The sequence below is a fragment of the Choloepus didactylus genome, chromosome 9 (assembly GCF_015220235.1).
Source record: "Choloepus didactylus isolate mChoDid1 chromosome 9, mChoDid1.pri, whole genome shotgun sequence".
NCBI classification, from domain to species: domain Eukaryota; kingdom Metazoa; phylum Chordata; class Mammalia; order Pilosa; family Megalonychidae; genus Choloepus; species Choloepus didactylus.
In genome coordinates, this window is record NC_051315.1 from 134478775 (window position 1) to 134501992 (window position 23218).

At 64.5% G+C, this 23218-nt stretch overlaps 2 protein-coding genes across 10 annotated transcripts in view; both read left to right on the top strand.

Moving 5' to 3' along the window:
* CROCC2 (ciliary rootlet coiled-coil, rootletin family member 2) overlaps nt 1-12519 on the top strand; it is a 98109-nt gene extending 85590 nt beyond the window's left edge. For 3 of the 9 annotated variants that reach the window (XM_037849828.1, XM_037849829.1, XM_037849830.1), the window contains exons 21-28: nt 685-828; nt 4761-4978; nt 5277-5436; nt 7325-7492; nt 8403-8748; nt 8981-9165; nt 9742-9862; nt 10516-12519. In XM_037849828.1, the coding sequence (XP_037705756.1) occupies nt 685-828; nt 4761-4978; nt 5277-5436; nt 7325-7492; nt 8403-8748; nt 8981-9165; nt 9742-9862; nt 10516-10607 (1434 nt within the window). In that variant the 3' untranslated portion in view covers nt 10608-12519. The other 6 variants (XM_037849826.1, XM_037849827.1, XR_005218825.1 and 3 more) reach the window with 6 other exon arrangements.
* A 390-nt stretch (nt 12520-12909) lies between these two features.
* On the top strand, nt 12910-15285 carry LOC119544388. Its single transcript, XM_037849834.1, has 2 exons — nt 12910-13895; nt 14353-15285. The coding sequence occupies exons 1-2, from the start codon at nt 13233-13235 to the stop codon at nt 14416-14418; spliced, it is 729 nt and encodes a 242-aa protein (XP_037705762.1). The 5' UTR covers nt 12910-13232; the 3' UTR covers nt 14419-15285.
* The last annotated feature ends 7933 nt before the right edge of the window (nt 15286-23218 follow it).

A 23218-nucleotide genomic window follows, 5' to 3' on the forward strand; every position in this document is an offset into this window, starting at 1 on the left:
GGGCTGTCCCGGGCGGTGTGGCCCGAGGAAGGCAGGTCTGGGCCGAGCTTCCCGGCCTGGTGGCCAGTCGGAGCCACGGGACATGGCTGTGCTGTCCCTGCCAGAGGGTTCTGGAACGGGCCCTGCCCTGCAGGTGTGTGAGCAGAGCCACGTGGCTGCCTCTGGGGCGTGCCCGTGGGTGCCCACACGCTGAGGCCTGGCAGGGACCGAGATGTCAGCCAGTCGGATCTGCCGGTTTGACAGTTGGGGAAGCGGAGGTCAGTGTGGGCCCCAGGACTTGGGGGCAAGGCTGGCGTGGGCCTAGCGCTGGGGGTCCTGCCTCCAGGCCTTACGCTGATGGCCCCCGGCCGCACACTCAGAGACACCGTCCCTGGAGGGCAGGCACCCGCAGCCGTGACCTGGGGTTCCTCCCAGGCCTGGCAAGGTGGGCCGGGGCCAGACCAGCGGAGGGCCGAGCTCAGACCCACCCCGAGTGGGCCCCGAGCCCCAGCGTCACCGGTCAGCAGAACGGGCCCAGCAGACGCGTGGTAGGAAGGAGAGGGCTTGGCTCTTGGGCCGGCTCCCTGGGCCCGTCCCGCTGTCCACCTGCCCTGACCTGGCAGCTTGGGGAGGCCATGGTGAAGGCAGAGGAGGGAGCCCCGGGGGGACACCCTGCCTCATGCTGCGACCCCCTCTGCCCCCCAGGCCACCATCGGCGCTGTCACCGAGGAGCTGAGGGTCCTCCAGGCCCAGTTTGGGGACGCCATCACTGCCCACCAGAGCGAGGTCGCCGCTCTGAGCAGGAGCCTCAGGGAGGCGGCAGCCGAGTGCAGCAGTGCAGGGCGAGAGGTGAGAGGGGGCTGGGGCGAGGCCAGGGAGCCGGGGCCGGGACTTCTCCCCCAGGCTGAGGGCAGGCCGGCCCTTTGTCCGGGTCTGCCAGGGAGGTGGCCTCCTCCAGGGGAGACGCTGGCCTCGCGGGGAGTCAGGAATCCTGACTGAGTTGGGGAGCGGGCTGTGCGGATGGTGAGGGGGCTTCAAAGGGGTGTCTGTGCCCCGGGCCACCACGCCTCCCCACTCAGCATGGGCCACAGCACCCCGCAGCGCCCCATGGCCCCGTCCTGACAGCCCCCCCACCTCCTGGAGCAGGGAGTGCCCCTTCGCGGGTCTCCAACGGGAGTGGCGGCCGTGTGGCAGGGACGGGGTGGCTCTGGGGGTGCAGGGAAGGCCTGGCCGAGACCACGCAGCAGGGGTGGGAGTGGGGCAGGGAGGGGCAGGGGCAGCCGAAACCCCCTGGTTCCCGGAGCCCCTCGAGACCCGTGAGCAGCTCTGAGCTGCCCTGGCGCCTCCAGCCTTGCTGAGGTCAGGGGGGACCAGACGCTGCCCTGGGCACAGGACCCCCGTCAGCCCCACTCCACAAGCCAGACGCCCCGCGGACGAGGTGGTGATCCCCCAGCCTGAGGCGTGGATGCCATCGGGGTGGACAGTGGGGCAGGGCTGCACTCTGGGGGGCCTGGGATAGCAGGATGGGAGATGAATGGGGTGGGGCAGTTTTCAGGGGTGAAGGCTCTGGGGTTGACTAGGGGCCCCGGAAGCCACGTGATGGTGTCGGGGAGGCCCAGGCCGGGCTGGGCAAGCGGCAGGCAACCAGAGATGTGTTTCGGAAGGGGGTTTACAGGCCCTGGGAGCGGGGATCTGGGCCAGATTCTGGGGGTTCAGGGCCCAAGGTTGGGGGCAGGGTGAGCTGAGCCCAGGTGGGGGCTCTTGCCGCAGTCCTGGCCCAGTGCCAAGCCCGGAGGCGGGCAGCCGACCTGGCGCCGGAGTGAGGGGTCACTGGGGAGCTGACCCCAGAGGCCAGGCTGGCAGGGGCAGCAGGGTGAGGAGGGGGCTCCCCCGCCCCCCAACCGCCCGACCGCAAGCGTGGGGACCCGGGGAGGATGACCACATGATTCCATGCTACAGGCTGCTTACTTTGGCCCTAAGAGAGAAAGGTCCCCTTTCATCAGCCTTCAAAGTCAGGCCCGTCAGCCACTGGCGGGAAAGCGAAAACGGGATTTCAAAACGGGGGGGGGGTGGGCTGCAGGGGCCAAGGAAGGGAGCACGGGCCTCCCGAGGAGTTCCAGGTGCTCCGAGACACCCCCAGAAGGGTAGTGGGGGGTGGGGGGCCAGGCAGGGTGGGGGGCGCAGGAGGCACCGGCCACGGGGAGCAGCATGAGACCCTCCAGGCTCCAGGCAGGCCCGGTCACCACGGAAACCACAGCTTTCCACAGCCTCACAGCTGGGGACACACACGTACGTGCACAGACAGGTGAACCACACACGAACACCCTGCACACATGCACATACGTATGCACAGAGATGGGGGGCACACGGATCTGCACAGCCCTGTGCACTTGCTGTCTGACGGGTAAACACACAGACACTGCATGCACACATGCGTGTGCACACATGTGCAGAGATGGGCACACGTATGGAAATACATGGCCCCACACACTGTGTCCGAGTGTAAACACAGACACTGTGCATGCATGCACACATGTGCACGAGTGCACAGAGATGGGCACGCACGTGTATATGCACGGCCCCTCACACACACATGTGAACACCTGTGTACACTGAGCCCCTGCACACCACACACACGCACACACGTGCGTGCCTGTCACGTGCACACAGGCAGCCCTGTGGGCACCTGCCACACGTGCATGTGCACGGATCTGTCACACGCACACCCACATGTGTGCACATGCACACAGGTACACGTAGCCCCCTACACTCACATGCCAAGTACACACCCACCCACCCGTGAACATGCTCGGCCCGGGGTGCCCCACAACAGCCCCCGGCACCCACTTCCTCCGCAGCCCTACCCCCTGCTGGGCTCTCAGGCCGCCTCCCCGCAGATTTCAAAAGAGGCTGTTTATGCAGTTTCTAGTAAAGAAATCATTATTATAATCACATTAGGCAATTTGGCTGTAAAATTCCTGTAAATGGGAGGGTTGTTCTCGTGAGGCTGAGGGGCGCGGGCCAGGGAGCTGGGCCTCCCCCGCGTTTGTTTTCATTGTTTTCATCTCCTGCCCCTGGGAAATGAAAACAGTTTCTTTGGTGGTGGATGGGCCTCTCGCTGCTCCTTGACCTCCCGGCGGATTTCTGCTGAGCTCGGCGGAAAATGCGGGGCTCCCTGTGGCTCCCACACGCGGGGGCGGGGGCGGGGCCTGGCCGGGGTCCCGTGGCGCAGCGGGGGGTGCGGGAGGGCGGCTCTGGCCGTTGGCGGAGGAGGGGCCCGCGGGGCCTCGGCGGCTCCCGCTCTCCAACGAGCCCTGCTGGCTGCCGGGGCCGGGGGGGCTCCGGGGCAGGGGGCTGCCTGGACCCCCGGGGAGAGGCCCCCAGGCTGGGACGCTCCCACCCGCCCCCGGGGGCTGTGCGGGGTCCTGGGGCGCCTTGTGTCCCGGGGAGCACCTGCGAGGAGACCCCCGGCCCCAGCCTCAGCAGGCCCCTCTCAGAGCCCCAGGGGTGGCGGATGCTGGCGCAGGGGGGGGCCCGGGGTCCGGGTCCACGCGTGAGGGCCCGACGAGGCAGGGGTGGGCTGGGGGGACACTCACTTCACACCTGGTTAAGCCCCTCCGGAGCCTGCCGCCCGCCCAGACCGGGGTGCAGTGAGGGGCGCGCTGCTCCCATTCTCTTCAGAGCCCACCCTCAGGGTCTTGGAGGCTGCGGTGCGACTGTGTGGGGGGCTGCATGCAGTGCGTTCCTGCGACGGGGGGACCACCCGTCCCAGAAGGTCGACAGCCCAGCCCTACGGCCTTCGGGCTGCCAGAGGGTGCAAGGGCCGCGGCCCCCAGAGACCCCTACCCACTGGCTGCAGTTCCCCTGAGCCGAGGAGGCCTGAGGGGGTGGCATGGGCGGCCCACACAGGGGTCAGGCTGGAGCCCACCAGCGCCCACCCCAGGGGCCTGGCACCTCCCCATGACCCAAGGAGAGGAGGGGGTGTCGGGGCAGCAGGTGGGGTCCGTCAGAGTGGACAGCAGGGGTTGGGGTGGGGATGGTGCAGACGCATGGCCGAGCTGGGTTCCGGGCAGGGGACAGGCCCTGCTGACCCACGGCCAGCAGCCCCGGAGCCCAGGGAGGGGGCCCCGGGCAGGCGCGGGACCAGGGAGGGTGAGGGGGGACCTTCTGGGCTCTGGGGTGGGCTGTCCTGTGCTGAGACCCTCTGGGCCCTGTGCCCGGCCTCGTGAGCAGCCTGGAGCCTCGGCAGCGAGAAGGAGAGGTGGGGCCCAGGGTCAGGCAAAGCGGGGAGTCCACCTTCTTCTTCGAGCACCTGGGGACCCAGTACGGCACCGCATACCCACTGGGCTCCTGTCAGACGTGACCTTGGGGCTGTCCCTGGGCAGCAGCCCCTGCCTGCCCCAGCTCCTGGCCCACGAGCCCCTGACCCATCTACGTGCCAGCCCCCAGCCCCCCAGCCCCTGCCCACCCCTGTCCCTAGCCTCCCAGCCCACTGATAGCCTCAACCCTCGGACCCCAGTCCATCTGTCCCCCACCCCTGCCCACCACTGCCCCCGGGCCCTAGGCCCCCAACCCACTGTCCCCCAAGTCCATGGCCCTCCAGCCCATCTGGCCCCAGCCTCTGCCCACCCTGGCCCCCAGCCCCCTGGACGCCTGCCTGCCCTCGCCTACAGCCCCCAGACCCTACCCCCAACCCATCTGAACCCCAGCCCTTTCCCACCCCCACCCCCCAGCCCTTCTGCCCCCCGCTGGGCACCTCAGAGCACGCCCTCCTCCGCCAGGCCGAGCAGCTGCGGGCACAGCTGGACGTGGCCCAGGAGGGGCTGGCCACACTGCGCCGGGAGCTGCAGGGCAGCGAGGAGCTCCGTGAGGGGCTGCGCAGGGAGGTCCGGGGGGCCCACCGGGCGCTGGGTGACAAGGCCCGCGAGAAGGACATGCTGCAGCTCTCCAACACCGCGCTGCGGGCTGCCCTCCGCAAGGCCGAGCAGGACAAAGCCAGGTAGGGTGAGGGGTGGCCTGCTGCACCCCCAGACGGGCCCAGCCAGCAGGGGCCTGTGGGGGGTAGAGGAGCAGAGGGGGCAGAGTGGACACCCTGTAGGGGGACAGCGAGGCCTGGCTGGGGCGAGACGCTGGGCCTTCTGAGAGGGGACGGAGGGGAGCCCCAGGGAGCGGCCAGGCCAGCTGGGTCCCGAGGCGAAGGGGAGCCTCAAGGAGCTGGCCTTGGAGCCCTGTAGTGCAGAGGGACCCCCTGGGCACATCGCCCCTGAGGGAAGCCCAGCCTGTGGCCCCCTCCTCAGTTTTAAGTGGTCCAAGGAGGAGAAGGAGCAGAAGGTGCTGGTACTGGAGGAGGCCCGAGCAGCGGCCAAGAAGGAGGCCGGCGAGCTGCAGGACGGCCTGCGGGAGGCCGAGAAGGCTTTGGGGGACGCCCGCCGGGGGCTCCAGGAGCTGCGCGGACAGGTGACGCCCCGAGCCTGGGGGGCGGGTTTGACATGGGACCAAGCTGGGGAGCCGCAGGGATGCGGCCCCCCACAGTCCCCTCCCTGCCCATCTCCAGCCCCCACACCCCAGGCCTCCCACCTGCCCACGGGGGCTGCAGGGCGGGAGCCCGGGCCTGGCCCATGTCTGCCTGGAGGGCACCTGTCCCCGGGCTGGAGCCAGCCACCGAGGGTCCCGCTCCGGCTCACGGGGCTCCTGGTCGGGCCTGCCGTGGGCGCTCCTTTGAAAACTCTGTGGGCTTCCTCCGTGTCAGCTCACAACCCCACTCCACGGGGCGAGAGCCAGGCTCACAGATCTCTCCGACACGAGCCCTCGCCCTCGGGCCCCCTGAGACCGTGCGGCAGAATTCAGGAGCCCCAGTGGGACCCGGAGGGAGCCCGGTCGTGTGTCCCCAGGAGCCGCAGAGCCTTTCTGTCCACTGGGAAGGCCTGGGGTGGAGCTCCTCCTGAAGTCTTTCCGGGGCCTTAACCAAGGCCTAAGGTGTCCCCTGGAGCTGATCGTCGCCTTGGAGCTTCAGATCCCTTGCTGGCTGGGATGACTGCTCTGGGGGTTTTACGTTTCCTCCAAATTCTGCTTGAAAATTGAAGAGCTCATTCTTGAGTTAATGTCTCTCCTTTCTCGTCTTATTATAGGCAGCTAGAGAAGCCAGGTGGCAGCTCCGGTGCTCTGCCCAGCATTTCTCCACTTGTGTTATACGTACATTTTCCGTGTTATCACAGGTGTCAATTTCGCTGGACTTCCCACGTGTACAAGAGCTCCCTTTCCTTCCTCTCCTGCTCATCTCTGCCCCCTCAGCCTTCCCCAGATCCTTGGGGGACCTGCCAGTGCTCCGCAGCAGCCTCCGGGGCTTCCCCAGCCCCCACCCTCCGCCCGGGGCCAGAGCCGGCGGCAGGTGTGGGTTTTCGTTAGGGCAGCTTTCTGCGCCCAGCACCAGGTTCCCATTGGAGTTCCCACTGCCGTGGACCAAGTCACCCCACACTTAGCAGCTCCCAGGAGACAGCCAGGGATGTTGCTCCTGGATTCTGTGTGTTGGGAGCCCAGGCCAGGGGAAGGACTCGACTCCTCGGCAGTGAGAAGACAGGGGCGGTGGCTTCATGGCTGGCATCTCCGCACCCATGGCTGCTGGCTCACGCGGTGCCGGCCGTCAGCTGGGGTTCTCCGTGTCACCCCGTGGCCTGGGCTTCCGGCCTGGGGCTCGGGAATCCCCAGCTGAGCATCTGTGCAGCTTTACGTTGTCTGACTTCACTCCGGAAGTGGCAGGTCACTCACCTGCACGCACCAGGTCACGGGCTCACCCAGGCTGGGCCCCCGCCTCTCAGAGGGAGCTGAGCCAAAGCACTTGCAGCCTTTTAAAAACTTCTTCAGAAGAGCTGATCAAGGAAAGGCCACTGTAAGCCTAGGAGCTGTGTATCGGGCATCTTGCCCGAGTGTCCCTCATTTCATCCCACGGCGATCCCGAGAGGAGGGCCTGTGGCCTCCCTCACTGTCCACCGTGAGGCGGCAGCACAGGCTGTCGGCCGGTCCGACCGGGGTCACAGGCACGTCCGAGTCAGAAATCGAGCTTGGAGCTGCCCCCCATTGGCCCCAGCCCCCCAGGCAGGCATCCAGCCCTCCTCTGTCCCCAGCACCCTCGGTGTCTGCGGGACCCCCAATGTCCCACAGAGCAGGCTGGGGCATGGCTTTTCTCCAAAGGGCCTGCACGGCCGACCCCGTGGCACAGCACGGCCTCCTGACATGAGCACAGGGCCCAGCGAGGCTGCCTGGGTTCCTGCAAGGGCACCAAGGGCCCACCCGCCCCCACGGCCCCTCCCAGCACAGGTGGCCCCTCATTGCCCCCCCCACCTCGCAGGTGAAGACGCTGGAGGCCGAGAACCAGAGGAAGGGCCGAGCACTGAGCCAGCTGCAGGCCCAGGTGGCACAGGCCAAGGAGCGGCAGCAGCAGAGCCGGCGGGAGGCGCTGGAGCTGCGGAGGATGGTGGCTGAGGCGGAGGCCACCCGTGAGGCCGCCAGGGAGCAGGTGCGAGGGGCCGCCCGCCACCCGCAGGGGCCCTGGGGTCCACCCAGCCCCTCGGGTCCCACCGTTTCCCACTTCCTCAGCGTGGCCGTGCAGCGGCAGGAGAAAGGGACCCGGGCTCAGAGCCCGCAAGGGGCGGGAGGGCCTGAGGGTGCCGGTTCCCAAGGGGCTCCCCTGGCTGTGCTCACCCCCACGCTGCACCCACACTCCAACGTGCTCTCCCATCCGAGCCTGCACACACACGCATGCACACACATGCCCCCTTGCCCCCTACACAAACCCACACACATATGCATACGCACACGTGCGCCCTAAAACATACACACGCATGCCGTGTCCCTGGCCATGCCCCCGTGTCCCTGGCACACACACATGCATGTGTAAATGTGTACCCGTGTCCCTGGCACACACGCTTGTGTAAATGTGTACCCGTGTCCCTGACACACACATGCATGTGTAAATGTGTACCCGTGTCCCTGGCACACACGCTTGTGTAAATGTGTACCCGTGTCCCTGACACACACATGCATGTGTAAATGTGTACCCGTGTCCCTGGCACACACGCTTGTGTAAATGTGTACCCGTGTCCCTGACACACACATGCATGTGTAAATGTGTACCCGTGTCCCTGGCACACACGCTTGTGTAAATGTGTACCCGTGTCCCTGACACACACATGCATGTGTAAATGTGTACCCCTGTGTCCCTGGCACAGGCACACGCACAGGTGGCATCCCTGCCTGCCCACCTGGGCTGGAGGCAGATCAGGGTCCCCGGGGCTGTGGCCTGCTGTGGAGGGCATGGGCGGAGCGGGCGAAGTCCAGGGACCTCGGAAGGCAGGGGGCCTGGCGCCGTGACCCGGGGGTCTCCCATCAGCCTGGCTAGAGCCTCCTCCCCCCACGTCCCTCCTCAGGTCCTGGGGCTGCAGCGGAAGTTGGCAGAGGTGGCGGCCGGAGCTGAGGCCCGGGAGAAGCAGCTCGAGGCCCTCCTCCGTGAGAGCCGGGGGGCCGAGCAGACCCTGCGGGCCGAGCTGCACAGCGCCGCCAGGAAGCTGCAGCAGGCCGACGGCCTCCAGGCCCGACTGGACGGGGCCCACAGCCGGGCTCGCAGCCTGGAGCAGGAGCTGGCCCAGGCCCGGGGCGCCCGGCGGGACGCGGAGGCCCAGCTGCACCGCCTCTGCTCCGTGCTGCGCCGCAGCCTGGGGCTTCATGGCCAGAGCCCCTCGAGCTCGCCCCCGTGCCCCGGCTCCCCCACCAAAGGTCAGTATCCCCAGCAGCTTCCCATGGGCCCCTCCCAGCTCTGCCACCCACCTGGGGCCCCAGACCCTCCCCAGGCTGCACAACCTGCACGAGGAGAGGGGAGCCATCTCGGCAGTTTTAGGAGCCGTTGCCCCCATGCACGCCCCGTTCCCCACAGGCAGGGAAGAGGAGGACAGGGAGAAGGTCACTTCACGTCCCCAGCTCCGACCCTTCGGCCTCCCCTGTCCTGCAGGCTCAGACGGCCCCCAGGGTGGCACCGGGCCGCAGGGTGCCAGCCCACCCGCTGGCTCCTGCTCACCACTGCACTGGGCCTCACCTGCACCCAGAAATCGCAGCCCCGGGGTCGTGGACGTGGCCTCTGTGCAGGGTGCCCTGCAGGACCTCGTGTGGAGGCTACGCGAGGCTCAGAGAGAGTGGGTGAGGGTCTCCTGGAACTGGGGGCTCTCCGCAGCTTGTGCCAGCCACTGAACACCGTCTGCACATCCCTGGGGTCTGCTGGGACCCTGGGCAGTGTCGGCACCGTCCTCGCTTTGGTGTGGTGACCCCCACCCCCAATAAGCCAACTGACCACAGTCCCCAGGCCGCCCCCCTTTCTCCGACCGGCAGCAAAGCCTCCAAAGCCAGCCCCACAGTCACTTCCCCCCAGGGTCCAGGACATCTTGTTGCCAATGACCCCCCTGGCCTCTGAGCTCCCCACAAACAGCCAGTGCGCTAAAGACTCCCATGGGAGGGGACCAGGTGAGAGACAGACCCGCACTCGGCCAGCCCCGGGTGAGCACCCGCCAAGCCTGGGCCCACAGCCCCCCACAGACACACACCCTGAGCCCCACACCCGCTGATGCCAGCCCAGGAGGCAGCTCGGGACCCTCACCCCAGCCCCGTGTGCTCTGGGACCCCCTGCCAGCCCTCACGCCCGACCACCCCACCCCATGTTCACACCCCACCTGGGCACTGAGGCCCCTGCGCCCCCCACCCCCTGCTCTCCCTGCCCAGGACGACTCGCGCCTCCAGGTGGTGGGCCTGGGAGCCCGGCTGGGCCAGGCGGAGAGCGGGCGAGCCCAGGCCCTGAGCCGCGCTGGGCAGCTGCAGCGGGCACTGGTCGAGGCCGAGGAAGGTGACCGCCCTCCCCACCCCATCCTGGAAGGCGGCTGAGCCAGGGGATCCCCGGGCAGGGCTGGGAACATGGGGGGTCCCGGGGGACCTGGGCCAGAGGGACCCTCCAAGGTGTGTCCGGCTCCAGGCCGGGAGCAGGTGCTTTCTCTGGAGCAGCGTCCTCACCGCCGGGGGAGTAAATGCAGTGACCTCCCCAAGCCCTACCCCCCGGGCCCCCAGCCCCACCCGCCGCCCTCTCCCCCACTTCCTGCTCCCCCACCAGCCGGGCAGGCTCCCCCCGCCCAGGGCCTTTGCACCGCCCGTGCCCTCTGCCTGGAAAGCTCTCTCCACCAGATCATGGCCCCAGGTCTCTGCCCCAAGACCCACCCCCCGAAGCAGCCCCCGCCCTGCTGTCAGCATCTCCATGTCACGAGCTGCGCCAGTCAGCCCAGGAGCCCGGCGTGGAGGAGGAGGAATATTTGTGGAAGGGAAAGAAGGCAGGACAGAGGGATGGGGCGGGGGCTGGGGCTGCAGTCCAGGACCCCCACCCGGCCCCAGGGCTCCAGGAGCTGCGAGGATGGTGGGAGCAGGGACCCCTGCAAGGGGTCAGTTGCCGCCTGTGAGGTGGGGGTGGCCCAGGCGCGCCCACAGCCTCGTGCCCGGGTTGCCCCCCAGGCCGGCGCCGGGCGGAGGCCGAGCTGAGCAGCACGCGGGCCCTGCAGGAGGAGACGCTGCGGGCGGTGGACGTGGAGAAGCAGCACCTGTAGGTGGGGCTCGCAGCAGAGTGGGGCCCCAGGCCCCTGGGACACGGCCACACAGCAGGAGAACGGGAAGGGGGTTGAGAGGGCTGGTGGGGGAGCAACCTCAGTGCTCCCCAGACCCGTCCGGACCTCTGAGGTGCTGCCAGCCCTTACCTTACAGGTTGGGGAGACCGGCGTCCTGGGCAGGGGTGACTTGCTGGGTGGCTGGTGGGGGCAGCCTCGGGCCAGACCCCAGGCCTCCTCCCCGCCCCGGCTCACAGGTCCCCGGGGTGCACTGAGACGCCCTCAGCAGGACCGGGCCAGCGGGCAGCTGGGTCTGGGCAGAGGACGCGGCCAGGCCGCTGTTCCCGAGAGCACCCTGCAGGCCGGGCCGAGAAGCCACACAGCCGCCCTGAGAGAAAGGACTTTCCCAGCCCCCCGTGGAGAGGTGGAGCAGCAGGGGCAGGGGACGGGGCACAGGGCGGGGTCCAACAGTGCCCCAGCTGGAAGGCTGCCCCGCTTGAGTGTCCCCCAAGGACACCCCCAGTGAGCTGACAGGTGGGGGCCTTGCAGGCATGTAGCAGCGGGGTCCGGGCGAGGCCCGAGAACCTGGGGGTGGCCTGTGGGCCTCGACCAAATGAAGAGCAAAGCTGTTCAACCCAGGGGCCTGGGGGCTCAGCCAGCAGGCAGGGGCCTGAGTCCCCAGAGAGCCCTGAGCCTCTGGGGGGGCCCTCCTTGGGGGAGGGGGCAGAGAGGCCATGCCCAGGCCTCGGCAGGGAGAGCCGGCCTGGAAGAGGGGACGTGGGAGATGGCAGGTGGCTTCCATTCCAGAAGGAGGCCTGGGGGGCTGCCACCAGCAGAGGGGGCTTGGAGGGCTCAGAGGCGGGGTCCGGGCAGCAGGGCCCTGAGACCCCAGAAGTGTGGGGTCCAAGATATCGGGGAGGTGGGCTCTGGCCAGGGTGGGGTCCTGGAGCTGGTGCCCACAGGGCAGTTGCCGAGAGGACGGGGAAGGAGGCAGGGGTGGCCAGGCCGGGGCTTGGGGCCTGGGGGCAGCAGGGAGGAGAAAGAGCCGGACGCCCCGGGGAGGGTCTTCGCCTTCTCCTCGACCCTCCATGATAGCCACGTGCCAGCTCCACTCTCAAGCTGGGTCACCCCATTCAGTGCACCCCAAACCTCCCGTGAGCCCCATTTCCAAACGAGGGCACAGGCTCGGATCCATGAAGAAATACGTACGGTTGCCATATGGCAGTTATTGTCTGGCCACAAAGTTGTTTCTATTTGGTGCTTTAAGCCAAGAGTTCTTAAGAAAAGGGGGGGGGGGGGGCAGGCAGATCAACAGCCCCTAAAGATGCCCACGCCCTGCCGCCCGGAACCTGGAATAGGTTTGGGAATTGGGACAGATGGAGCAAAGCTGATGGAATAAGACGATCCTGGATTCCCGGGGGTCTCCCGTCATCACAAGGGAAGAGCGAAGCAGTGAGCAAGCTGGAGGGGGACGCACGACGCGCTCGACGGGACCGGCTGCCGCTGGCCTCGAAGGGGCCCGGGAGGCCGAAGGGCCGGCGTGGAGCGAGCCCACCAGGAAACGTGGCCACCCCGCACGCTGGGCCCAGTCAGCCCGTTTCCACCTCTGACCCCCAGAACCGTAAGACAGTAAACTGTTCTTTTAAGCCACCAGTTTGTGGTCATTTGTTAGAGCAGCTGTAGAGAACCAATATTGCGGGGTTTTTTAGATCTTCTCATGTAAGTCTTGGTTTGTTTCTTTGAAGGTCAAGTGTGTGTACTAAATATTCTCTGCTTTCAGAATCTGTTCCTTTTTTGGACCTGTGATGTATGAATCATTTTTGAAAACTGCTCACGTACATTTGAAAAGATTGTTTTCTGTCGCGGGTTACGCATTTTGGAACATACCTATTAAATCAGCCTTTAGCACGCGTTACTCGCATACTCCGTCATTGCCTGTCTCCGGGGTGTGACAGAGCTGAGAGCGACGTGTTGCATGTCCTTCCAAATTCCTTTACTCCCAAGGGCCTCTGACTTTAGGCGTCTCCAACAGGCTCTCGGGAACCTGGAGCTCCCTGACCACGAGCTGTCCCTTTCGGCAACGGAAAAATCGCCGTCGTCCTCGACGCTGCTGGCTTGAACTCTGCTTGGTCTGAGAAGCGGCCCTCACTGTCTTCTTGTCCTCTTGCTTTGTCTGCCATTGTTTCATCACCCTGGCTTGGAGTTTTTGCCTTTTCTAGGGCATTCAGCCCACTTAAAACTGTAGCGATCGCTCCTGCAGTCTAATTTTGTTTTCATCGCTGATGGGACGCTGTCTGCTTCCGTCTGCTGCCTGTGCTTCCTCGCGCTTTCCTTTTTGTTCCTTTCTGTCCTGCCTTTTATCATAAAGGTTGTTTATTCTTTCCCTTCTTTCCTCTGGCACTTGCAGGCTTACTTCCCTTTCTCCCCACCTGGGTGACCTCTTGCGGGGCAGGGGGTGTTGCCCTCATTTTCCACGTTCAGCGCAACGTAAAGGTGTCACCTGTGCTGCAGACACCTCCGTGGCCAGGTCCGGCCGGTTTCCTCCTCTTCTCCAGGCCTCCCCACCCCTGCAGGGAGGCACTCTGCTCGCCTGGGCCACCCCTGGTCTTTCCGCAGTGCCCGGCGGACATGCTGGGAGCACAGACCGCCTGTGGGTGGGGGAGAGCTGCTCGAGCCTGCACCCCAGGGGTTCTGTGCTCACACGGGCCCCCTCCAGCCATATCGTTTCCAGTTACCACCAACTCGCGCCCTAAAACAACACCCACCTCAAGCTCACAGTCCTGCAGGGCTGAAGCCAGCCGTCCAGCCCAGGGTGGCCAGGTTCTCACCCCCAGGGCACGGCCGGGGTGCATCCTCATCCAAGGCTCTGGGGCACAGTCTGCACCCACGCTTGACCAGGTGTCGTTGGCAGAACCCAGTTCCTGCAGCTGTGGGCTCAGGTCCCCACGTCCCCTCACCCCAGAGCCCGTGACTTCCTCTTCTACCACCAGCCGGCGAACACGCCCTCGTGTTTTTAGACCTGTCTGGGTGCTCTCGCTTCGCTCACTCAGTCAGCTGGTTGGCACCCTCAGTTACGTCTGCAAACCCCTGTCACCACGTAACCTAGACCAGTCGCGGGAGAAACACCAGGGCCGGCGGGCACGGCACCCACTTGTAACTGCAGACCACACTGGGATTCAGGGATTGTTACACATTCCGGCTGACCCCTCACACCCGCCTGGCTGCAGCTGTCCCCTCGTCTGCGCTGACACCAGTCTCTCCTGGAGGCACCTGCTCTGCCTTAGATTTCCGGCAAGTTCTTTGCCCTATGACCTCAGCCTTGGATGGGCTTGAGAAATGGGAGGACATTGTAGATTACTAGGATTTCTCGTCGACGCTCTTCCCAGCCTTTGCCATCCAGGAGGAAGCTGGGTGGCCAGTTTATCTCTGAAATTCGGAAGCATCACCACTGCGTGGGTTCGAGGTTGGGCCCCTCCTGTTAGTTTTGCCTGCACTTGGCGAGCCCTCCGCCCTCACGGAATCCAATCTGTCTTCAGTTTGTAGACGTTTCTTCTGCTGTAAAACAATCTCTTCTTCCTTCCATCTCTGGCCTTTCTCCTGGAACATATAACATCCGACACCGGCTGCCTCGCCCACCCTTCGTGCTCTCTTGTGTTTCGCCTTCTCTCCCTCATTCCCCCGCACGCTCCGGGAGCATGGACGGCCCCTTCTCTTCCCACTGGCTCTCATCTGCCTTCCCCGCCTCCAGGTGCCCGTCTCACTCCCGGACCTCCTGCTCTGCTGTCCCCGCGGGCGTCCTCCTGAATCTCACTGAGACTGTCCGTGGACATCTAAAGCACCGTCTTCTCTTCAGAGAGCCCTGCGATCTGATGCCAGGACCAGCTCGGTCTTTGGACCATATTTGACGGTCACTTGCTTTGTGACTCCCCTTTGCCTGTCTTTAAAGATGGGAAGCAGGGGCTTCTCAGAAGTGGGGTGTGCCGAGAAGCCCCCAGGGACTTCCTGCCGGAGTGTCTGATGGGGATAGAGAGTGGGGTCCTCTTCCCAGTGGCACAGCTGCCCCCTCCTGCCGGGGATCGGCCGTGGTGGTGCCCACCCCCAGCTCCCCAACCAGCTTCCTGCCCCTCACCACCTCGACCCCCTCCCCGTCCCCCCCCCACACCCGCAGCCGCACCCCAGCCGCCCTTCTGGGCCGGGACCGGGGCCCTGAAGTAAGCGTCCCCTTCCAGTCTCGGGTGCTGCCGCCGTCTGCCCTCCATCCCCAAAGCCCGGGTCCCCAGCTCTGAAAAAACTTTTCACCAACTTTGTACTCTCCTGACTGTTGTGGTGGGGGTCCGGGAGGAGTGAGACCCCCCCCCAGGTCCCCGTCTCGCCCCGGCACTCGGCCAGCAGCAGACCAAGCAGAGAGCTTAGGGACCCCAGTGCTTCCTGCCAGCCCTGGGGCTCAGAAGCCGCACACCCCACGCCCCGCACCCTGCACCCCGCTCCCTGCACCCCACACTCCACGCCCTGCGGCCTCTCACTGCACCATCCAGGGTGCTGGGACCTGCTAGGGGGTCCCGGACCCTTCCTGCCCCACCAAACCACCAGCAAAGCCCACAGCCAGGTCTGCATTTGCACAACTTTCCCGGCCGAGTGTCCCCTCCCCACGCCCCCATCTCACATAAGCCAGTGTGTTTGTCGAGAGCAAGTTAATTAAAAACATATTTTTCTAATTAAATGGAAGGCTGTGCTGTGCAAACAGTGAGACTCTTGTTTGAAAGCAAATCCCTCCCTGTTTCCAAGGCTACCCTGGGGATTCACCAGAACAACAATACGGAGAGCGGAGCCTTAGGACGCGCACGGAACCCCGCGCCGGTGGGGGCCCCGCAGCTGGCCAGTCTCGGGCAGGGGGCCTGGCACCCCCCGGCTGCACCACGTGTGCCCCTCACACCCACGCAGCTGTCATCCTCGGATGTGGCCGACTCATGGCCTCAGTGGCTCAGAGGGCCCCCGGCTCATGGCGCCCTCACACCTGTGCCCAGCTCCCTGCCCTCCCTGTACCAGACACGCTGCATCCAACCCCCGACTCCTCCGGCCCCCGAGGCCAACAGCTGGCAGACCCCCCAAGCTTCTCCCCCGAGAGCCTCCTGCAGGGCCCGGACCACGCAGCAGCCCCGGGTTCTGGAAGCAAAGCCCAGGAGCCACCCCCTTCCTGGGCACGTGTTGTGTCCGTGTCTGGGGGAGGGCAAGGCTGGAGGCTCGGGCTGCGCGGTGGTCTCAGGCGGTGGCCCCTGCCCCACAGCGGAGTTGAGCACTGACGTTTGGTCAAGCATCTTGGCATTTTCTTCCCTTGTGGACCCGTATTCGTCAGGTGTTTGAGGCTAAGATTGTTTCACCTTTACAAAAGGAATTGGCGAACTGTCCGTCTCTGTCACCTAGGCTGGCCTGAGTAGTGTGGGAATTAAGATTCCCTTAAAGGTGAATCAAGCTTAACCGTAAAGCGCGTCGTGCCTCCTGCCCTGCTGAATAAGACGTTTTCCCATCCTTACCGATCTCTGTCATATCACTGGTCTCTTTTAACTTGCCTTCTCTTCTTGGGTCAGCTTTTGTCATTTGGTCTGTCTATTTTTAAGTCATCTACCTTATATTTTTAAATACATTGCCATGCACTTGCACATATATGTCCTTAACATCATTTTAATCTTATTTATATATATGTAGTTACATCAGTTTTTATCCTTAATGTTACAGATTTTTGTTTCTCTTAATCTGACTTGTCAATGGTTCATCCATGTTATTGGTCTTTTCAAAGAATCAATTTTATCCCTTCTCTCATTTTTGTCTAACTTATCTCTATTCATAGCCTCTTCTTTTTGTCTTCTTTTTTGTTATTGTGGTTTTGTCTAGTTACAAAACTAGACTTGAATAATTTATTTATGTTTCGGTTTTCTTTTTCAGTAGTAAATCCAATTAATGTTACCAAGTTTCCCCTATCAAGTGTGGTTTAGGTATCCCTAGGTTTTTATGTGGAGTCTTTTCCTTTTTGCCAATTTTCTGAGTTTCTGTTTGTATTTCTTCTTTAGTTCAAGGGTCATTTATAAAAATAACCGCAGGTTTGCACCTCTTCGGGCTGCCTTTGTCTGATCTTTCCGGAGAGGGGGTGGCTTTGGCGGTTCTGGTGCTTCTCTTTGGATCGACTTCTGGACGGACGCTTGTTTAGGTTCCTGGTTGTCAGTTGTGTGTTGTGCGCTTGCTTTCCCGGTTTGGTTTTGTCTGTTTGTTTGTGGTATGTTTGAGGAGAAACAGGACAAACCGATTGCAAAGTTTACAGGGAAGGAAATTTTGAAAATGACCAGTAAAACTTACCATCAAGTTGTGGTCCACACAGGACCGAGCGTGGGAGAGCCGGAGGGCAGGGGTGGCCCGGCGGTCGCTGGCCCCACGCGGCCCTCTCTGTCCGGTGGTTCCTGAGCACGTCCTGGTGCTGGCTCCGTCCTGACGCTGGCCTGGGGGCAGCTCGCCCACCCCTGCCCGCAGCCCTCGCCCACCCCGGGAGCCGTGGACACTCACCAGTGAACGAACAAATCGATCCCTTATCACCCACCAGCATGTGGTGATCGGACTGAGCACCTAGACTCGGGGTGCCCAGGGATGGGCTTGGACAGGGCGGGGGACGGAGGAGGATGGGGGGGTGGCAATGGGGTGGGGGGGCGTGCAACATGCAGGCTTTTCCGCCTCCATTCGGGGGACATCCCGTTAGACCCTTGTTCACAAAGCCCCGTGCTGAGGAGAGCTTAGGGGGTCACGGGCCCCAACAGTCATCCTCCCGTCCTTCCCATCCTGGCAGAGCCCTGGGAGGTGGTGTCACCCCCCACAGGGGGTGCAGGGCTGGTGTCAGGGCACAGGCTGGGGCCTCACGGCCGCACCCCAAGCCCAGGGGTAGCCCATGCTCAGCCCCAGAGGGGAGGGCTGGGGTCACACGCCATAGCTGCTCAAACCCCCACAGTGGGCTGAGGTTTCCGAGGCGCTCTGTGCCAGCCCGCAGCTTGGATGCTATCAGGATTTAGGTCCAAAGTGACACTAGAGGTGAGAATAATTCTGAGGTGCACAGCACCCCATTATCACAGCTCACCTGGATTCCACAAAAGCTGGGCCGTTAGAGGAGGGGAGGAGCCCGAAGCTTTGTATAACTGGCTTGGGGCCTCTTAAAAACACCAGGAAATATTTCAGCCACATTGGAAGGAAACCTCTGACTTTCTACAGGAAAATATGTATCGACAAAAAATTGTCATTTTCAAAATTGCGAGGATGGGTAAGACACTGCAGTTTTAGGTACAAGCCTGACCCTCCTCTTCTCCTGTTTTAAAGTGATAAGATGTCAGACAAAAAAAAAGCAAAAACAAAATGCTGACGGCACCTCTTCCCCAGCTCCCCAACACCCAGCTGCGGAGCGGTGACCCCCAGCCCCTCGAGCCTCAGCCCCCGCTGTGGACAGGGCAGGGGGCCGCCCCAGCCCCCAGGGAACTGACGAGAGGCTGGACGTGCGCCCCTAGACATTCGGCACCTGGGAGGGGACCGCAGCCATCATTAATGACACGGATTCGCTGGTTCAAAAGGGAGTCTGCAGCTCAGGGGCTGGTAGCGGGGGGGGGGGGGGGGGGGGGGGGGGGGGGGGGCCTGTACCCTCGGGCTTTCCTTCCCAACGGTCTCCTCCCCCTAAACAAACACCCCTCACCCCCGGGCCCCTCTCGGCCGGCCCTGCCTCCCCTCCCCCAGCCAGCCGGCCCCTCCTCTCTCCTGCCTCCTCCCCAACTCCCAGCCCACTCCCGGGGGCCTCTGCCCCTCTCCTTGCAAAGGCCCCCGGCAATGTCCACTTGGCCCAGGGGGGTGGCCTCCCCGTCCCTCCTCAAGACCTTCCTCGCTCTCCCCTCTCCTCTGGAGCCCCCGGCCTTCCCTCTCCCACCTCCATCCTCCAGGATCCCCCCTCCCCTTCTCCCTCTAGCCCAGGCAGCCCCCTCCCCTGGCCAGCAGTGCCCGGGCATGACTGTGGCCAGGGCCCCATGGAGACCCCAGAGGGACCGGCTTCTGTGCAGCTGTCCCCTATTTCCAGCAGCCCCCAGGATCCCCGAGGCTGAACTCTGCGTCTTCACCCCAAACGTGCCCCCACCCCCTCTCCCAGATCAGCACGTGGGACCCGGGACCACCTGGCTCTTATCCTTCTCCTCAGCCCCTCGCCAGGTCCCCTCAAGTCTGTCCAAGTTGATGACAAATCCTCCACTTCTGGCCCTGCGGGTCCGGGCCCCCGGCAGTGCCCATGAGGACACTGTGTCACCTCCCTGCTGGTCGGCCAGCCGCAGCGCAAGAGGATGTGTCCCGTCGTTTTCAGGGTTCACGGTCAGCCAGGAGGAATGAGCCGTCCCCCCAGCGGAGCCCCGGGGCGATTCTGTCGTGGCTGGGACCCGAGCAGCTGACAATGGGTTCATTGCTTGGGCTCATTCGTGCGTCCACAAGGGTTTCCAAAGCCCTGCGGGGTGCTAGCTCCGGGCTCCTGGCAACACGGGGGATGCAGGGCAGAGGGCTTGTCTGAAGGGGGCTCTGATAGAGCAGGGGGTGAGGGGGGTGACCGGTGGGAGGGGGCAGTGAGACCGAGAGGGCTCCTGCAGCCACGAGGCCAAGAGGGCAGTGGTCAGCGCCCCAGGCAGAGGGGGCGGCAAGGACCAAGGCCTGAGCCGGGGGTGGGCAGGGGGCGGCAGGGGGACGCAGGGGTCACTGAACAGGCTCCGTGGGCCCTGGGCAGGCCTGCGGCCGCCTTGCTCTGCATCGGAGCCCCTGAGGATTCAGAGCAGGGAGGGACGCACAGTGGCGTCCCCTGAGCCCGCCGGGACGCAGCGGATAAAGTGCTGGCCTTCGCCCACACTGAGCCAACAAGGCCCATTTCCCGGGCCCCGGCTCCCCTCTCTCCTGGTTTCCGGGATCCAGGCACCTCGTGGTCACGTTACAAACAGCCCGGCCAGTGCCTTCACCGCGTTTCCCCCCGTTTGCCTCCCACTGAAGTGGACCGCAGGACGGGTGGAGACAGGTGCCCTGTGGCACCCCTTCCCTGGGACCCCTCCCCACCCCTTGTTTCCAGGAGGGCCCTGAGCCTAGCCTCCCCCAGGAGCAGCTGGACGCCCTGCACGTGGCCCTGGAGGAGAGCAGGGGGTCCAGCCAGGACCTGGGGGTGCGGGAGGCCTCTGGAGGCACCACTTGCTGACCAGGGTGCAGGTGCCAGGTGGCCAAGGGTGCACAGAAGCCCCTGCAGTGGGTGAGGGGTCCCGGGGGGATGAACAGGTGCCCCCTTCACCTAACATGACCGAGCAGGGAGGCCTGGAGGGGCGCGGCTGGAGGGGACAGTGGACACAGTGTGCAGGGTTGGGGTGCGTCCCCCGGGGTCTCCTGCCCATGTGCCGGCGGCTCACGCAGACGGGGGGACCGTGGGCACGCAGCTTAGGGGAAGAGAATCAAGGGAGTGGCGGCACCGCCTGGGACGGAAGGAGCCCAGGGGACCCTGGCCCCCGCCCCCAGCCCGGCACCAGCGCCCCGCCCCGGCCGGTGCCCCCTCCCCGCCCAGCAGCCGCCTCGGCACCTGCATCTGCCCGTGGGGCTCGGCACCCCCAAATCACTGTCGGCCAGGTTGTGGGCCCGACACCCTGTGACCCCACAGCCCCTTCTGCAGTGTCACCCTGCTCCCGATCTCAGCTGGCTCTGCAGAAACAGACCCCCCTCTGCCAGCAGCACCCGAGCTCCAGTCATCCTGGGGAGCCTGAGACCCGACAAGCCCCCAGCCCCGGCACCCAGGTTCCCTTCTTCTCCTCATGGGAACAGCCCCTCCCTCTGCGCCTGCCCATCAGGGTGGCAGGTGGGGTGGCCTGCCCACCCATGGAGGGGCTCCGGACTTCCCCCTGCAGCCCCCTTCCCCTCCAAATCTCTCAGGACCAGGAGCCCCGAGCTCAGGGGAGGGTCCGGGCACCATGTCGGCCCCCCACGATGTAGAGGCCGGGAAGAGCACATGTGGTGCGGGTGATGTCCACTGACCGCTGTCACCCAGTTGTTTCACCCCAGAGATCTCCCAACCCAGGTCAGTACCTGTCAGGGCCCCCAACCCTAAGAGGTCAAATAAGCACAGACAACATCCCCAGAGCCAGGCTCCGGGTGGGCCGGGAGGTGCAGGGAGAGCACAGCAGGGGGGCCGAGGGGCTGGACCCTGGGGTCCCAGCAGCAGACCTCTGTCCCCAGGATGCGCAGACCTGGCCCCGTGCGCAGAACAGATCAACGTGTCACGTGTGGCCGCAAGCGGAGCACAGAGTGGGCAGAGCACCGTCCCGGGGCCTGGGTGGGAGAGCTGGACATGGGTCCCGGGGAGCCCCTGGAACTTGCCCCCGAGGCTCCAAACCCCCACCCTCACCCTAAGACCCAGTGATTACCCAGTAGGCGCCTGCTGTATGCTGTCCACCATCCTCCATCGCCTGAGGCAGCACCCCTGCACCTCCCGCCCACGACACATCACACTCAGGGTCTCCACTGCTCCCAGGTCAGCAGTCCCTTGTCACCCCCTCAGTGCTGCTGCAGTGCCGGATCCCGGGGCACGATGCCCTCCCAACCCCTCCAGGGTGGGCAGTGTGCCCCAGGAGCAGGACGGGGGTCCAGAGGAGGCAGCAGGAAGCAAGACAGTTGCTTTGGGCAGTAGGCAGGGATTTGGAGCCGGCCGGAGAGAGAGAAGGCCCCAGAGCGCAGACTGAAGGGTGGGCACAGGTGATCCCTCGTGGCTGCCACGTACCCCCCAGCAAAGGCTGGGGGAGCAGGGGAGGCCGTGGGGTGGCCCCGGCTCTCCTTTGTAAGTCAAGCCACGGTGAGAAAGGGGGACATTGTCACCTGCCCATCCATTCCTGGGAGCGGTGCCCATTTGGGCCTCTTGGAGGGTCGGCATGACGTGGCCCAACCCCGCAGAGCTCGAAAGGGCCGCCCCAGGCAGCAGAGGGTCCCTGAGCCCCTCCCCACATCCCCTGCTCACTGAGAGCTGCCAACACAGGCTCCATGCTGAATTACGACTCCGGAAAGAGAGCCATAGCCCAAGGGCAGGGGCCCAGGTGGGGCCTCTCCTACCACACAGGGTTGTGGCTCCTGCATGAGGGACCCTGGGGACGGTGTGTCCAGGGCCGAGCTGTGGTGTCAGCCCAGCAGTGGCCGTGGACCCCAGCGGGGCAGGGAGGGGGCTGCTTAGCTGTGTCAACAGCAAGAAGCAGAAGTGAGGTGGGGAAACAGTGGCGTGCGGAGGGCAAAGAGGTGTCCTCCTCCCACTTTGCCTCCAGGCCCCCCGACGAGGAGCGCGAGCTCCAGAGTAGGCAGAGCCATGGGCCCCAAAAGAGGGCAGCAAGCCCCCCTGGGCAAGGGGACTGCCTGCAGGTGTTCCCAGCAGGGGTCAGGCCCTGGCTGCCAGGCGCCCGCCATCCAGCTGTGAAGGTGGACTCGGGGAGGCAGATTTTCAGGAGGGGAGGGAGGTCGGGGGGGTGGGCAGTGGCAGGCCCCAGCGGGGCAGTGTACCCTGGACACAGAAGGGGTAGGGAGGAGGCAGCAGGTCAGGACAATTGCTGAGAGCCGCTGGCCGGCTTGTTGTCTCCGCAGGGTCACCTGCCCTCCCCAAAGGACTCAGCCACAGGAGCGGGGTCCCCAAGACCCAGGCCCCAGAGGCACCACCACCAGCTGCTCTTTCCTGGAGAGCAGGCCCAGTGCTGAGCTGCTGAGCTGGTGTCAGTGGCTGCAGGCCGATGGCACGGCCGGGGACAGCAGAGCCAGCTGTGGGCACGGTGCCCGGGCGAGTCCCTAGAGCAGGTCGGGGAGGGAAGGAACAGCTAATGAGTTCCAGGAGGTCAGCTGTGAGGGGCCCACAGCCCATAAACCCTTTACTGGCACCTCAGGAGGGAAACCCAGAGGTGGCCACTTGTTTATTCTGGATTTCACTTTTCTCTTCTCTCTATAACATGCACTTCCAGGAGTGTAACTGGATTTTTAAAGAAACAGCACTTCCTTTTTTAGTGCCAGAGGGATGCTTGGTTTCGCAGTCCTGAAGAAGGAAGGAATCCTTATTTTTGTAAACCTCTGATGGGAAACTTCGCCCTCACACGCAACCACAGCAACCACAGCCCAAGAGGCCAGGCCTGCTCCATGTTCCGTGGAGACAGGGAAACTGAGGCCCAGGATGACAGGATTTGCCCAAATTCCACAGCAGGGAAGGGAGGGCTGACCCAGGACTGCAGGTAGCCAGGGCAGGGCGGGGGGCTGCAGAGGTGGGGCAGGCCAAGACTGAACAGGACCTGGGTTCTGATCCCACCTCAGGTGCTTCTAAGTTCAGTGCTGCCCAGGCCTGCACCAAGCCTGGGAAGCCAGGGCCTGGGGGGAAGTGATATTTTGGGGCCACAGTGAGTGCCATGAGGCCTGATCCCTGGGATCTGGGGTTCCCCAAACCAGGCCCTCTGGGCTTCTGGACAAGGCCTCTCCTCTAACACTGTCTGCTGAGGCCCTGAATTCTTGGATTCAATACCTTCCTCCAAAGGGACTGCCAGAAAGGGCGCAAAATGAGCCCCCACCCACCATTG